The sequence below is a fragment of the Oncorhynchus keta genome, chromosome 12, assembly GCF_023373465.1.
Source record: "Oncorhynchus keta strain PuntledgeMale-10-30-2019 chromosome 12, Oket_V2, whole genome shotgun sequence".
Taxonomy (NCBI): Eukaryota; Metazoa; Chordata; class Actinopteri; order Salmoniformes; family Salmonidae; genus Oncorhynchus; species Oncorhynchus keta.
Genome location: NC_068432.1, coordinates 11,948,216 through 11,964,737, shown reverse-complemented (window position 1 = coordinate 11,964,737; position 16,522 = coordinate 11,948,216). Strand labels below are relative to the sequence as shown.

Here is a 16,522-nt window from a genome sequence, read left to right as displayed (position 1 = left end):
TCCCTATGTTTTAGATGTGGCTCAGATGAAGGAACATTCCTCCATTCCACTTGGCAGTGTTCAAAACTACACGGTTTCTGGCAGGGGGTATGCGATACCATATCCTCAATTCACGGGGTTGCATTCCCTTTAGACCCGGAGGTCTGTCTACTGGGTAACTTTACTAAACACCAATCTTAGGCAAAGCCATACTATAAAGCTTACAGAAATAGTGCTAGCGATTGCCAAGAAATGTATTGCCTTGAAATGGAAATTGGATTCCTCCCAGTTGCAATGTGGCTATCGGAAGTTAATAGTTGTATCCCTTTGGAGAAAATCACTTACTGCTTGAGGAATAAGTTAAAGACATTTTACAGAATTTGGCAACCTTTTATTGACTATATGGAGAATCTCCCCCCACATCTCATTGATTGAATCTATATATAATCCTCACATAATGTTTCACACGTAATGTATAATATGTAGCCTACGGCAGGTGATCCAATGTCTCGTTATTATTTTTGTCTTATTGTATGTTTCTATATATAATTCTTTTTTTTTTGTTACACTCGTCTGTTACTGTCACTTTGTCCTATCGTTGTCTAATATCTTTTCACTTTTGTTTTGAAATGTTCTTCATTGGAAAATGCAAAAACAAAATATTTAAATAAATAAAAAAACACACCAGCCAGCTGGTCTGCGCATGCTCTGAGGACGCGGCTGGGGATGCCGTCTAGGCCTGCAGCCTTGCGAGGGTTAACACGTTTAAATGTTTTACTCACGCAGGCTGCAGTGAAGGGGAGTCCGCAAGTTTTGGTTGCGGACCGAGTCAGTGGCACTGTATTGTCCTCAAAGCGGGCAAAAAAGTTATTCCGTCTGTCTGGGAGCAAGACATCCTGGTCCGCGACGGGGCTGGTTTTCTTTTTGTAATCCATGATTGACTGTAGACCCTGCCACATACCTCTTGTGTCTGAGCTGTTAGCTTAGCTTTTTTGATTGCCTTGCGGAGGGAATAGCTACACTGTTTGTATTCGGTCATGTTTCCGGTCACCCTGCCCTGGTTAAAAGCAGTGGTTCGTGCTTTCAGTTTCATGCGAATGCTGCCATCAGTCCACGGTTTCTGGTTTGGGAATGTTTTAATTGTTGCTATGGGTACGACATCGTCAATGCACTTTCTAATGAACTCGCTCACCGAATCAGCGTATTTGTCAATGTTGTTGTTGGACCAAATGCGGACGCAATGCGGAACATATCCCAATCCACGTGATCGAAGCAGTCTTGAAGTGTGGAATCAGATTGGTCGGACCAGCGTTGAACAGACCTGAGCGCGGGAGCTTCTTGTTTTAGTTTCTGTCTGTAGGCTGGGAGCAACAAAATGGAGTCGTGGTCAGCTTTTCCGAAAGGAGGGCGGGGGAGGGCCTTATATGCGTCGCGGAAGTTAGAATAACAATGATCCAGGGTTTTACCAGCCCTGTTGCGCAATCAATATGCTGATACAATTTAGGGAGTCTTGTTTTCAGATTAGCCTTGTTAAAATCCCCAGCTACAATGTATGTAGCCTCAGGATATGTGGTTTCCAGTTTGCATAGAGTCAAATAAAGTTTGTTCAGGGCCATCGGTGTGCCTGCTTGGGGGGGAATATATACGGCTGTGATTATAATCCAAGAGAATTCCCTTGGTAGATAATGCGGTCGACATTTGATTGTGAGGAATTCTAAGTCAGGTGAACAGAAGGACTTCCTGGGTGGAAGGCAGAACACAGGATCCGCTTCGGGAAAGTCATATTCCTGGTAGTAATGATGGTGAGTTGACGCTGCTCTTATATTCAGTAGTTCCTCCCGACTGTATGTAATGAAACCTAAGATTACCCGGGGTACCAATGTAAGAAATAACATGTAAAAAAAACAAAATACTGCAGTTTCCTAGGAACGCGAAGCGAAGCGAGGCGGCCATCTCTGTCGGCGCCGGAAGTCTCAGTATTGTGTCTCAGTATTGTGTGCTGTGTAAGGACTGAGAAAAAGCCATTGTAAAGGCATTGTAAAACTATATATACCTTCGGACTCTTTGTTAAGAGTGTACCGTTGTATGTATTGTAAGGAATGTGTGTAGCGGCTAACTGTGTTGTGTTCCTCTCCTCCCAGGTCAAGCTGGTTCAGCACACATACTCGTGCCTGTATGGGACGTTCCTGTGTAACAACGGGCGGGAGAGAGAGGCCCGCAACATCTACAAACGCACCTGCTCCATCTGGTCTCTGCTCCGCACCGGCAACAAGAACTTCCAGAACTTCCTTTATATTCCCTGTCATGAGATGGTAACCTACCTCTACGGTCACGTTTCTTCTCTCTTCTTCTTCTGTTCTATCCTATCCACATTATCTCCTCCCCTCTCCTCCATTTTCACATTGAGGCACAAGGTGTCAATCTTTCCCACGTCCAATACACTTCTGATGACGCCCAGGATCATAGTGTGTCGGTAATGAGTGGAGCTTTTTGATACTTTTGTTGACCTTTAAAAGAAAGGAAAGATGCTCTCATCCAAATATTCACGATTAAGGCATAAAAAATAATATCGGCACCATTTATATGGATTTACTGAGACAAAACCTAATTAATGTGTTTGTCTTTTATTGACCTCTGCCCCCTGGTCCTCTCCTCCCTGTCCCCTTTGTCCAGGTGCTGCAGCCGGTGTGCCACACCCGGGCCCTGCAGTTGTGGACGGCCGTTTACCTGCCCACCTCCTCCCCCTGCACCGCTGCCGAGGACGCCATGGAGCTCTACCTGTGCCCCTGCACACAGGGAGATGAGCTCACCTCACAATCTCTCGACAGGTGGGGCTATCCCTTACCCACTCACTCCATTCATCCATCTCCGTCTCTAGTCATCAATACAGCCCATTAGTGTTTTCGTAAGATCATTTACTTAATTTTATCTCAAGCCATCGTCGACCTACTTGTATTCCTTGTATTGCTCTGAGCTCTCTCTTCTCAAGGCTTATTAAATAAGGAGGCAACAGGCTTGTGGTGAAAACTGAAGGTGGGCTTGGTTCACTATCTTACATCTTGTTGCTCAGATCCAGCCTGCTCTCTAGTGGTACAGAAGGAAGCTCACCGATGAGGGAAGCTCCGTCAACTTGAGATTGGTATTTGTTCCCCTTTGTGCAGGCTTCCTAAGTCTCGCTCCATGGACAACCTGGTGTCGGCCTGTGAGAACGGGATGGCCCTCACCCGCACCTCCAGCGACCCCAACCTCAACAAGCACTGCCAGGAGGGCCGTACTGCCCATGGCTTGGAGCCTATGGCTGCTATAGGAGGAGGGGCCGAACCCGATAGCCCCGAGGACGTCAGCCCTGACACGGGATTGGACGACAATGACTCAGAGGTGGAGCCTGTCACTCAGACTCCTCCTACCACACCCCTGGAGATGGAGCCAATGGAAGAGGGCTTTGAGGAGGAGGAGTTGAGAGAGGAGATTTGTCTGACGACACAACCTCTGCCCTCCCTGCCCCTCCCCCCCGTCACTCTGGAGAAGGGCTTCCCCCACCCCACCCCTCTCCCCCTGCCCACACCCATTCTCCTCCATTCCCTCCCCCAGAACACCAGCCCCCATTGCCCTCCACCTCCCTTGCCACAACAGGCGGCTAACAGCTGCTACAGGACTGCTGAGGTCACTACACACCCTGCCCGGGCAGCAGAAGCATGCCTACCTTCCCCACCTGCCTGGAAGGGCCCACTACCGGCAGCTGTTCCGAATGGGCCTATCACCTATCACCAACTCCAGAACAGCCACTCAGTGTCTGCAGAGCTGCCGGCCCTCGAGCAGCTAGTTCCTCTATTCTCTATGGCCATGGAAGACTCCACAGAGACCCTCACGGACAAAGCAGAGGCCCCACCAACACTGCCCCACAGCAGGAGAGAAAGTCTGGGCCAGACCCGGGCCCCAGAGTGGGCCTTACCCCAGGCCCAGGCCCAGGGAGCGGAGAGAGAAGGGAAGAGGACAGAGGTTGTAAGTGGTAGAGAGCTGGTGCCTCCGAGAGAATGTGTAGTAGCAGTACCAACAGTAGCAATGGCCTCCGCATCTACAGTGCCCTCTGTTGACAACAGCCAGGTAGTGGCAGTGCGACACCCGGTCTCCCAGAGCCAACTGAGTGTCAGTGAGGAGCTGTCTCTCCTGGGCTCCCACTGGGAGAGTGTCCAGGGCCTGGTCCAGTCTGGCCTCCCAGCCAATCTCTCCTCAGGTCTCTGTCGGGCCCTCCAGCCCACCGCCTACCAGAGTCGACGCCTGGCTGGCAAGCTGCTCCGTGCCCAGGGCATGGCCGTGTCCAACGGGTTGCCTAACGGGGGTTCGCAGTGCTGCCGCAGGGAGAAGGAGGAAAGGGTCCGTGGCCCGGCCCCAGCCAGCTCCAGCCCAGTCCAGTCAGGGTCAGGCTGGCTCTCTGCAGTCAGAAGCAGCTCAGGCTATGCTGCCATCTGCAGCCAAACCAGCACCAGCACTCCACCCACCTCTTCAACCCGCCAGTTCTTACCAGCCTCTCCCTTCTCCCCGCCCTCCCCGGCCTACCTGGATGATGACGGGCTGCCGGTGCCCATGGACGCGGTGCAGCAGCGTCTCAGGCAGATCGAGGCGGGATATAAACAGGAAGTGGAAGTGCTGAGGAGACAGGTGCGCCAGCTGCAGATGAGGCTGGAGAGACAGTACGGCATGCCGCCCTCTGAGCCTGATGTGGACTACGAGGACGACATTGTGAGTAACTCTCACATGTAGACTTTATACAGTAACCCAGTGTTGAAAAACTCCCAATTCATTATGACTGTATTGTGAAATTATGGCATATGTCTCTCGCTCTCAACCTGTCTCCCTCCCTCTCATATTGACCTGTCTGTTCCCAGACGTGTTTGCGTGAGTCAGACGACAGTGACGAGGAGGAAAGTCTGTCGGATCACAGCGAGGACTGTTTCTCCGAGGGCAGCTGGGACAGAGTGGAGCAGAAGGACACAGAGGTCAGCGTCCCTCATAGTCTGCTTCAGGTTTCTCTCTCTCTCTCTACTGCTTCTTATATATAACCCTATACTACACTGTATACTACAGCCTCTCCTCTCCCACTCATCTTTCCACCTTTCTGCCCCAGATACCTACAGTGCCTTCAGAAAGTGTTCATATCCCTTGACTTATTCCAAATGTTGTTATTACAGCCTGAATTCAAAATGGATTAAAAAAAAAAATACTAATAATTCACCCATCTACACACAATACCTTATAATGTCAAAGTGAAAACATATTTTTAGACATTTTTGCTCATTTATTATAAATTAAATACAGAAATATCTCATTTACAGTACATCAGTTTTCACACGCCTGAGTCAATAATTTGTAGAAGCACCTTTGACAGCAATTACTACTGTGAGTCTAAGCGCTTTCCACACCCCGATTGTGCAAGATTTGCCCATTATTCTTTTCAAAATGTTTCAAGCTCTGTCAAATTAGTTGTTGATCATTGCTAGACAACCATTTTCAGATCTTTCAATACTTGCCATGTATTTGTTGAGCCGATGTTTCATATTCGGTTCCACGCATTACAAACTGATTCAGGATCAGCTTTTACCATCACAGCCCAAATCTTCAGGCACATCTGAAACAATAAGACCGAACCTGGAACAAAATTTCTAACAAGCGCTAACAAAAGTAATTATTTTGTGAGGAAGCACAATGTGTCGCGGAGAGTTGCTGTGAAATAACCTATATTGGTGGTTAATAAGTAGAGTCAAACGGTATGATAGACAAAGTATCCTTGTTATCAGGTAGGCTACATTTCACAATCAAATTCCCGAGGCATTGTAATCGCTTTCAGGTACCAAGCGTAACGAAGAAGGCTATCTATCACCTACAAGGCAATAAAAAAAAAAAATTAAAAAACATTTCAATCTCTCACCCACTAATTAGGCTAGTATTATGGAGTAACTACAATGTTGTTGATCCAGCCTCAGTTTTCTCCTATCACAACCATTAAACTATGTAACTGATGAAATCCCTAAGCCCTTTCCTTCCTCTACGGTAACTGAGTTAGGAAGGACCCTTGTGTCTTTGTAGTGACTGGGTGTATTGATATTCCATCCAAAGTGTAATTAATAACTTCACCGTGCTCAAAGGAAAATTCAGTATCTGCTTTTTTTTTTTTTTGCCATCTACCAATTGGTGACCTTCTTTTGCAAGGCATTGGAAAACCTGTCTGGTCTTTGTGGTTGAAACAGTGTTTGAAAATTCATTGCTTGACTGAGGTACCTTACAGATAATTGTATGTGTGGGGTACAGAGATGAGATAGTCGTTCAAAAATCATGTTAACCCTGTAATGTTGATGTCCATGCACCCGTGAAAATCCAATTAGCATAATAAAAACATCTCTGTAAAAATCCAACAGTTTAAACACTATTATTGCACAGAGAGTCCATACAACTTTATTATGTGACTTGTTAAGCACATCTTTACTCCTGAACTTATTTAGGCTTGCCATAACAAAGGGGTTGAATACGTATTGACTCAAGACATTTGTGACTCACAACCTGGATTTAGTCTTATGTAGCAAAATGTAAAATTGTGTTTTTTACATTGATAAAAGTGGAGACTACAAAATGGTAAATCATACACTCCATTTTTGAGGAACAATGGGAAAGTAATCTGCTTTGAAAGTTGTTAAACTTGTAAACTCACTTTTGAGAAAATGGCCTTCTCTTTGCTCCTCTTTGTCTACACCCATTGAGCATCGTTCACACCCTCTTAAGCTTTAGTTCCACACATTTGTTTCCCTCTGGATAACATGAAAATAGCCTAACCAGCTCTGCTGGAAACCATTTCAGTCATCATTAGGCTCTAACTAGCAGAGCAAACGAATAATAACGTCATACCCGTAGCGTTAGCTAGGGAGCCAGCCAGCTAATGTTAGCTAGCTAGCTAACAGTACACTTTAGCTTGAAATGAAACTACATTCTGTCAAAATGATAAACATGTAACATACGAAAATGTAGCTAGCTAGACTATCTTACCTGTATACATCATCATACATGATGGATGTGTCTCCCTGTCACGGATGCCATGCCACGGTTTCCCTTAGTTTGAAGATGTAATCCGGAAACAGGTATTTTCTCCATCTCTTTAGCTATCATACTCTAATTCCACTGATTTCAAAACTTGATCCTCCAGAAAGTGGAGAGCAACGCTTATGCAGCTCCACTACACAATATATTTTTTTAAAGCCGCGCTCAACAGGTTTACCAACAAAGACTGACCAGCTCAAACAGATATAAACCATCTATATGGCAGAACAATCCTAACTCCCCTCTCGGCATGTCCAGCCCACTCATTATCTCAGCCAGTCATGGCTAGTGAGAAGGTTGCTGGCTTTTTCTGTGGCTTAACCAACATGGCTTGGAATTTAACATTTGTATTCATATTTAAAGATGGCATACAAGTTTGTTATTAAGGCAAATGAAAGTTGACATGTTCCAGAAGGCATTTCTGCCAAAATTTAGCATTTAGCATTTAGTCTGTGAAGTCGTGACTTGCGACATATGCCTAGTTTCCTGAAACAGGTCACATTTCAGCTTTTCATTCATTTGTAAACATTTTGAAAAACACAATTCCACTTTGACATTATGGGGTATTGTGTGTAGGCCAGTGACAAAACAAACTCTGTTTAACCTGTTATGGCTGCAATCCCGATACCGGGATCGATATGACAACTACCAGTGAAAATAGAGGGCGCCAAAATTCAAACCACAGAAATCTCATAATTACAATTGCTAAAACATACATGTGTCTTATATCATTTTAAATCTATTTTCGTTGTTAATCCCACCAAAGTGTACGATTTCAAATAAGCTTTTCAGCGAAATCACTACAAACGATTATGTTAGGTCTCCACCAAACCACAATAAGCACAGCCATTTTCCAGCAAAATATAGCCTTCACAAAAACCAGAAACCTTGAATTATCTTCATCAGATGACACTCATAGGACTTCATGTTACACAATACATGCATGTTTTGTTTGATAAAGTTCATATTTATATAAAAAAAATCTGGCGTGTTAGATTCACCAGTTCCAAAAACATCAAGTGATTTTGCATAGCCACATCATTCAACAGAAATACTCATCATAAATGTAGATGATAATATAGTAACACACATGGAAATATATATATACCTCTCCTTAATGCAAATGCTGTGTCAGATTTCAGAAAAACTTTACGGAAAAAGAAATGCATGCAATAATCTGAGACGGAGCTCAATTTAAAAACACCACAGCCGCAAAGATGGCATCAACATAAACAAGAAATGACATGATAGATATTATCTTACCTTTGATGATCTACATCAGAAAGCACTCCAGGAATCCCAGGTCCACAATAAATGTTTGTTTTGTTCGAAAATGTCCGTTATTTATGTCCAAATACCTTCTTTTGTTAGAGCGTTTGGTATACATATCCGAACACTAATTCTAGTCAGCTAAAAAGTGATATTACCGGTCAAAGAAACATTTCAAACTAAGTACAGAATCAATCATTAGGATGTTTTTAACATATAGCTTCAATAAAGTTCCAACCGGAGTATTCCTTCTTGTCTTCGTGAGCAATGGAATGCAAGTGACTACCATGAGGAAAAAGTGGGATCACAAAATAGCTGCTTGATGGACAGCTGATATATTCTGCTCTCATTCACTCCCACAACAACATAGAAGCCTCATTATAATTTCTATTGATGGTTGACATCTAGTGGAACCCCTAGGCAGTGCAACATCATTCATATCACAAGGGGATTTCATTGGGGACTGGTGAATACATACAAGCTCAGATTTCTGACTTCCTGTTTTGATTTCAACTCAGGATTTTGCCTGCCATATGAGTTCTGTTATACTCACAGACATCATTCAAACAGTTTTAGAAACGTCAGATTGTTTTCTATACAATACTAATAATAATATAAATATTAGCAACTATGACTGAGGAGCAGGCTGTTTGATATCGGCACCTTTTCATCCAAGCTACTCAATACTGCTCCTGCAGCCATAAAAAGTTAATCCATTTTAAATTCAGGCTGTAACACAACAAAATGTGGAGAAAGTCAAGGGGTGTGAATACTTTCTGAAGGCACTGTATGTGTTACACACTGTTCTAAAAGAAATGTGTGTATCTGCAGGTCACCAGGTGGGTGCCCGATCACATGGCCTCCCATTGTTTCAACTGCGACTGTGAGTTCTGGATGGCCAAGCGGCGACATCACTGCAGGTTTGTTTAGCTTTACCATTGACCACTAATGTATGCATTAATCAAGAAGCCAAAATGTAGAGTGTAGGATAATAAACATAGCATAAACCTTCAACGCACAGCAGATTTTATACCTCACCAACCGTGATTTGAGATTAAAAAAGACTTACAGCACGTACGACATCCCTTGCGTCTTCAGTGAATCTAGTTGTTGACTCTGTTTGCCCTTTTCCCTCCTCTAGGAACTGTGGCAATGTGTTCTGTAAAGACTGCTGCCACCTGAAGCTGCCCATCCCAGACCAGCAGCTGTACGACCCTGTCTTAGTGTGTAACGTCTGCTATGACCTGCTGCTGGATGCTAGGAACAGAGAGATCTGCAGCCAGCAGCTCAAGAAGCCCATCGCCACAGCCTCCAGCTGAGAGACAGGAGAGAGAGCCCCTTACTGAGTGTCCCAGTCCTGGCTCAGTCTGGCCTGGCCTAGTTCAGTTTAGCCCGGTTAGGACCTGGATCAGCACCTTCTTGGATCAGCTTGAGCCATGTGCCCTGCTCCCTAACATGGTCTGGTCTTGGCTGTGTGGGAAGATGAGGAGGACTTGTGGTTGCTCAGTGGCAGGGAGGCGAAGCTTGAAAATGGAGAGAGGCCACTGACCACTGGGGATGAGAGACTGACTGAGGAGTGGAAGAAGATAGGGGATGACAGTGAATTAACTGAGTGAGGGAGATGGATGAGGAAGAGTTGTTATGGAGGCTATCCCACTGAGTTGAACCCCTTTTGGTCTAACACATTTCCAGCCTGGAAGGAAGGCTGCAGCATCCTGCTGTCCTGCCCTGGGGCTATTGTTCTCCACTGGTGCCTCAGATACCCTCTGATGCCCCATGCCACCCCCCTGCTCCTGTAGCTCCATCTCAAACCTACCTGAATATCCACCCCCATTGTAGAGCATCCCTCTCACACACACCAACCAACCACCCCATAATGTGCCTCCTCGCCCAAAACACACACACACACACGAACACACACACACCTACTCGCCTCCAAGGACAATCTCTCGCCCTCCCAAGTGTTGGGGACTCCAAAGCCTTTATCTGTTAAATGGAGGCTGATGACAACTTTAACAAGAAAAAGAAAAAATGCTGCTACAGTATTTAAGTCTAATTTTGTATTCTTATTCTTTTGTGCACTGCAAGCTGTTTGTGTATTTAAGGGAATTTGAGACCAAACTCGAGCGAAAGGGAGAAATCTGCTGTTTTACTTGCTGTTGTATCTTTTTGTGGAGCTTGAATGTAAATGTTAGAAATGAAATGGACAAGTGTGTTGGAGTAACTGGAAGACTGGCGGTAATATTTGATTATGCGGTAACACTTGACACCCAGCATCACAAAACATTTTATGACGTGGTCATAACCATTTCATATGTCATAACAGCTGACATAATATAATATAATATGGTCCTAACACTCATGACACATATTTAGACTTGTTGTGACATATATTGTGTTATTTTATGGCTGGTTATGACACCTACATAAGAGTAAAAACACACAAAACCTACCACAGTAGTTATTTTATGGCTGGTTATGACACCTACATAAGAGTAAAAACACACAAAACCTACCACAGTAGTTATTTTATGGCTGGTTATGACACCTACATAAGAGTAAAAACACACAAAACCTACCACAGTAGTTATTTTATGGCTGGTTATGACACCTACATAAGAGTAAAAACACACAAAACCTACCACAGTAGTTATTTTATGGCTGGTTATGACACCTACATAAGAGTAAAAACACACAAAACCTACCACAGTAGTTATTTTATGGCTGGTTATGACACCTACATAAGAGTAAAAACACACAAAACCTACCACAGTAGTTATTTTATGGCTGGTTATGACACCTACATAAGAGTAAAAACACACAAAACCTACCACAGTAGTTATTTTATGGCTGGTTGTGATGTTATGTATATTTTTTTAAGTTGACCATATTTAATGAACATTGTAATTTCGCACACATTGATGTCAGACATGCACCGAACCCAATGCTGATGACTGGATGAATGCAGGAGAAGATTTCAGGAGCAGGACAAGACACCCTCTTTTTGACTGATTTAAAGGGGATGTAAAATGAGCCTATCTGGCTTATATGATTATGGTGGTCATAATGCTTCTTGACAGTGTCATAAAGTGTATTTTCTCAGTCCAAGTAAAGTGACACAGGGTGGCCATAATGCTTCATGACAGTGATGATGATGAAAAATAACATGACTGTAAAGAATTCATTACAACAACAAAGGTTTCAAGAAACAAACATTCAAACGAAAGGAAACATCTTTTCAGGGAAAAAAGTATTACATTTTTTTTTTTGTTGTTGTGACACTTATGTAGGTGTCATAACCAGTTATCAAATAACGAAACAGATGTCACAACAGGTGTAAATATATGGGTCATGACAGTGTTATGACCATGTTATGACAAGTGTTACCGTTTATGTTAATGCACATTAGGTGGGTTGTGTACTTTTTCATTCCTGCATTGTGTTATTTAAAAAGAATAATAATATGCACAGTCAATGTGGTTCTGCCTTCATCAATGCTATTCTCAAGTCCTGTCACAACTGTTTTAACATTAGAGGTACACCACTATTTGTATCGAGAAAGGTTTATAACAGATAAATAATTGTCATTCGGACATGCACCTGATCAGAGGAGTCTTAAAAAATGATAATAGAATGGCTAACCATCCAGACAAGGAAAGTTGTTTCCACGTTTCCAAATAGAGGGTTTTATGCAATGTTGTCATAGAGTATGACTTGAAAGATCACTAGAAAGTACTTGATGGCTGTTAGATGATGGGAGAGGGAGGGAGGGAGGGATGGATGGAGGGGTTTTGAATAATGGAGTATACAGTACCAGTCAAGTTTGGACATACCTACTCATTCAATGGTTTTTCTTTATTTTTACTATTTTCTATATTGTAGAATAATAGTGAAGACATCAAAACTATTAAATAACACGTATGGAAGGAATCATGTTGTATCCAAAAAAGTTTTAAACAAATCCAAATATATTTATATTTGATTCTTCAAAGTAGCCACCTTTTGATTTGATGACAGCTTTGCACACTCTTGGCATTCTCTCAACCAGCTTCACCTGGAATTATTTTCCAACAATCTTGAATGAGTTCCCAAATATGCTGAGCACTTGTTTGCTGCTTTTCCTTCACTCTGTGGTCCAACTCATAGTAAAACCATCTCCATTGGGTTGAGGCTGGGTGATTGTGGAGGCCAGGTCATCTGACGCAGCACTCCATCACTCTCCTTCTTGGTCAAATAGCCCTCACACATCCTTCAGGTGTGTTGGGTCATTGTCCTGTTGAAAAACAAATGATAGTCCCACTAAGCGCAAACCAGATGAGATGGCTTATTGCTGCAGAATGCTGTGGTAGCCATGCTGGTTAAGTGTGCCTTGAACTCTAAATAAATCACAGACAGTGTCACCAACAAAGCACCCCGACACACCTCCTCCTCCATGCTTCACGGTGGGAACCACACATGCGGAGATCATCCGTTCACCTTCTCTGCGTCTCACAAAGACACGGCGGTTGGAACCCAAAATCTCAAATTTAGACTCATCAGACCGAAGGACAGATTTCCACCGTTCTAATGTCCATTGCTCGTGATTCTAGGCCCAAGCAAGTCTCTTCTTATTATTGGTATCATTTAGTAGTGGTTTCTTTGCAGAAATACGACCACGAAGGCCTGATTCAACAGTTGATGTTGTGATGCGTTTGTTACTTTAACTATTTATTTGGGCTGCAATTTCTGAGGCTGGTAACTCTAATGAACTTCTCCTCTGCAGCAGATGTAACTCTGGGTGTTCCTTTCCTGTGGTGGCCTCATGAGAGCCAGTTTCATCATTAGCGCTTGATGGTTTTTGCAACTGCACTTGAAGAACATTTCCGCAATGACTGACCTTCATGTCTTAAAGCAATGATGGACTGTCATATCTCTTTGCTTATTTGAGCTGTTCTTGCCATGGGATGGCAGGGTACCCTAGTGGTTAGAGTGTTGGACTAGTAACCGAAAGGTTTCAAGTTCAATCCCCGAGCTGACAAGGTCGTTCTGCCCCTGTTCCTAGGCCGTCATTGAAAATAAGAATTTGTTCTTAACTGACTTGCCTAGTAAAATATGGACTTGGTCTTTTACCAAATAGGGCTTTCTTTATCTTTATCATAGGGCTATCTATATCATGTCACACCACAACTGATTGGCTCAAACACATTAAGAAGGAAAGAAATTCCACAAATTAACTTTTAACAAGGCACACCTGTTAATTGAAGTGCATTCCTGACTACCTCATGAAGCTGGTTGAGAGAATGCCAAGAGTGTTCAAAGCTGTCATCGAGGCAAAAGGGTGGCTACTTTGAATAATCTCAAATATAAAATATATTATGATTTGTTTAACACTTTTTGGGTGACTACATGATGTGTATGTGTTATTTCATAGTTTTGATCGTCACTACTATTCTGCAATATAGAAAATAGTCCAAATAAAGAAAAACCCTGGAATGAGTAGCTGTGTCCAAACGTTTGACAGGTACTGTATTTCTACAGTGATGTTTGAGAGGGGCTTGTTGATGTACAGTAACATTGTCCTGTTGCGATTGACTGCTCAACCCTCGTCTTTTGATTGATTGTTCGATCAATCGTTCGATCATTGTCCTTGTCAGGTTCCTGTCTCAGAATGTAGTACCTGGCATTAAAAAGACTCCAGAGAAAGTACTAAAATGCTATTTCTTTATTTCCTGTGCTTACAGTAGGCGAGTTTGGCCTTGTATCTAAACTGAGTTTGTCATGTTTCCAAAATGAACTGAAACTGTTGTGGAACGTAGCTAAATCAGTTTGGACGCCTTGCCGGAGTTTGGCTGTGGTTCCAACAAATTGTTCTATTGCAAAAAGCTCTGTGTTTGTTTGGTCTAATGAGCTTTCCTTGACACAATAGTACCATATTTACTTTATTTTGGAATTGTTATTTTTGAAAGCATTTCTCAAGGAGACGACAGCAGGTTAACTAACTGGCCACTGCTTGGTTTGTTTTAATGGTACAGATAGCTGCTTTAACAACATGGAAACTATTTAAATATCAGAACAGGGAGATGTCCATTAGATAAATATAATGAGATTGATTTGTTTGTAAATGAATGAACTGAAGATTTAAAGATTTAACTTAAATATTGAGTTTGTATGGTTGTCATGGTTATCCATTGCATAATAACTTTTGGGGGTCTTTTCACACAATGTTGATTAAGGCAAAACCTTAAGGAGGAGGTTGTGGAACCCAGATATGTAATATAATACATAGTTATCTGATTCTGTACTAGTGGCTAAAACCTGTCACTTAGCAAATAATTGTGTAAACAAATTAAATGCACTGTAAAAGGTCAAGGGTTAAAATAAAAAAGATTATCTATATCATGGATGTGCTTCCCATCTCCATTCTCTGTTTGATGTTTTTATGACGTTATATTATCTTCAGACTAAGCTTTTCGGTGACCACCTGCTTCAGAAGTATGATTTGAGCATTGTATATTAGTTCACCTTTGGGCAGGCTGCGATTTTGGGTTTTGAACAAAACAGGATTTGAGTTATTAAGACTACCACCACCTGGCCCTCTCTACCCATCCAGGTCCCAGACAGGAGGCTGGCATGTGGAGTGGGGATCTCTTGCCATCCCTCAAAAGGTAACTATATCAAGGACAAGGACATCATCATTCAATTGACATTTATATTGGTGTACGGATAGTTCATTAGTTAACTTCTTATTGCACATTCTAGTTGGCGAGGTCTTGTACTTGTTGTAGCCTCAGACGCTGGACAAGGTGCTGAAATGCCAGTAGTCTGACTGAGCAGGCCAGATGGCCTGAGAATGAATTGGATATGTCATTTTCATGTTGATCAACTCAAGTCATTGGGGCAGCAGGGTAGCCTAGTGGTTAGAGCGTTGGACTAGTAACCGAAAGGTTGCAAGTTCGAATCCCCGAGCTGACAAGGTACAAATCTGTCGTTCTACCCCTGAACAGGCAGTTAACCCGCTGTCGTTGAAAATAAGAATTTGTTCTTAACTGACTTGCCTATTAAAATAAATAAAAAATATGAACTCTCTCATCTCTTGTCATGGCCTCTGGGGGGCAACTGTGTTCACAATACAAGTACTGTGAAACAGCCTGTGTATTTGTTTCCAGGTCTCAGAGACTGGACAATCAGGCTTTTACAGTATGATTTTATCTGTGTGCATGTCAGTGAGTTATTAACTATCAGGTGAAATGGGTAATTCACAGGCTACACTGCATGCTCTGCAGATGTTGAAAACAGGTTGAAACTGGATACCATACCATTTGGATAAAGACTGCATTCACAAACGAAACTGATCATGCTACATTTGTTTTGCATCTGATAACAAGAGACCTAGAGCTTTTGAAATGCAAGAGAAAGGCCATAATGTATTATTCCAGTCCATGCGCAATTTAGATTTTTGCCACTAGATGGCAGCAGTGTGTGTGCAAAGTTTTAGACCGATCCAATGAACCATTTAATTTCTGTTTAAAAAATTGTAGCAAGACTGCCCAAATGTGCCTAATTGGTTTATTACTACATTTTCAAGTTCATAACTGTGCACTCTCCTCAAACCATAGCATGGTATTCTTTCACTGTAACAACTACTGTAAATTGGACAGTGCAGTTATAAGTCATTTTATCTGTGATGCGTGTCAGTTAGTTATTAACTATCAGATGAGGTGACAACCTCCTTATCCTCTATATAGATGGAGGAATTTCTAATTGGACTTAAAAAAACAAGTCGATGCTCCATGGCTGAGATTACGTTTTATCACCCAGATCCAGGTCAGTTAAAGAAAGGAGTCGTGGGGAAACATATTACCCACACCCTCCTCATTCCAGAGGGGGAATAGCTCAGATTCTGAACAGTGGACACACACACACACACACACACACACACGTTTAAGTAATCAGAGGTGGTCAGTTGCCAATTTGTATAATGAGATATCTCTACCTGCATGGTGTTCGTTTAATGGTAGTCTTCTCATACATCCTGACAGTTGAACTGTCAATAAATGCCAGCATATTCACTATTGAAAATAATCTCATAATGAAAACCTCTGTAAATATGTGAGCAATTGATAAGCTATTAGAGAAGACGTTATCGGTTGGGATGTTTATCAGAAGTAATGCCCGAGGGGGAGGGGCCAGGGCTGTTAATAAAGTATAA

General features: G+C 42.7%; 1 protein-coding gene across 8 annotated transcripts in view; it reads left to right on the top strand.

Moving 5' to 3' along the window:
* Positions 1 to 14,714, top strand: part of LOC118391766 (myotubularin-related protein 4) — a 184,755-nt gene extending 170,041 nt beyond the window's left edge. For all 8 annotated transcript variants that reach the window (XM_052457744.1, XM_052457743.1, XM_052457742.1 and 5 more), the window contains 6 exons: positions 2,121 to 2,291; positions 2,653 to 2,807; positions 3,141 to 4,719; positions 4,866 to 4,976; positions 9,166 to 9,254; positions 9,476 to 14,714. In XM_052457744.1, the coding sequence (XP_052313704.1) occupies positions 2,121 to 2,291; positions 2,653 to 2,807; positions 3,141 to 4,719; positions 4,866 to 4,976; positions 9,166 to 9,254; positions 9,476 to 9,653 (2,283 nt within the window). In that variant the 3' untranslated portion in view covers positions 9,654 to 14,714. The remainder of the gene's footprint in view (positions 1 to 2,120; positions 2,292 to 2,652; positions 2,808 to 3,140; positions 4,720 to 4,865; positions 4,977 to 9,165; positions 9,255 to 9,475) is intronic.
* The last annotated feature ends 1,808 nt before the right edge of the window (positions 14,715 to 16,522 follow it).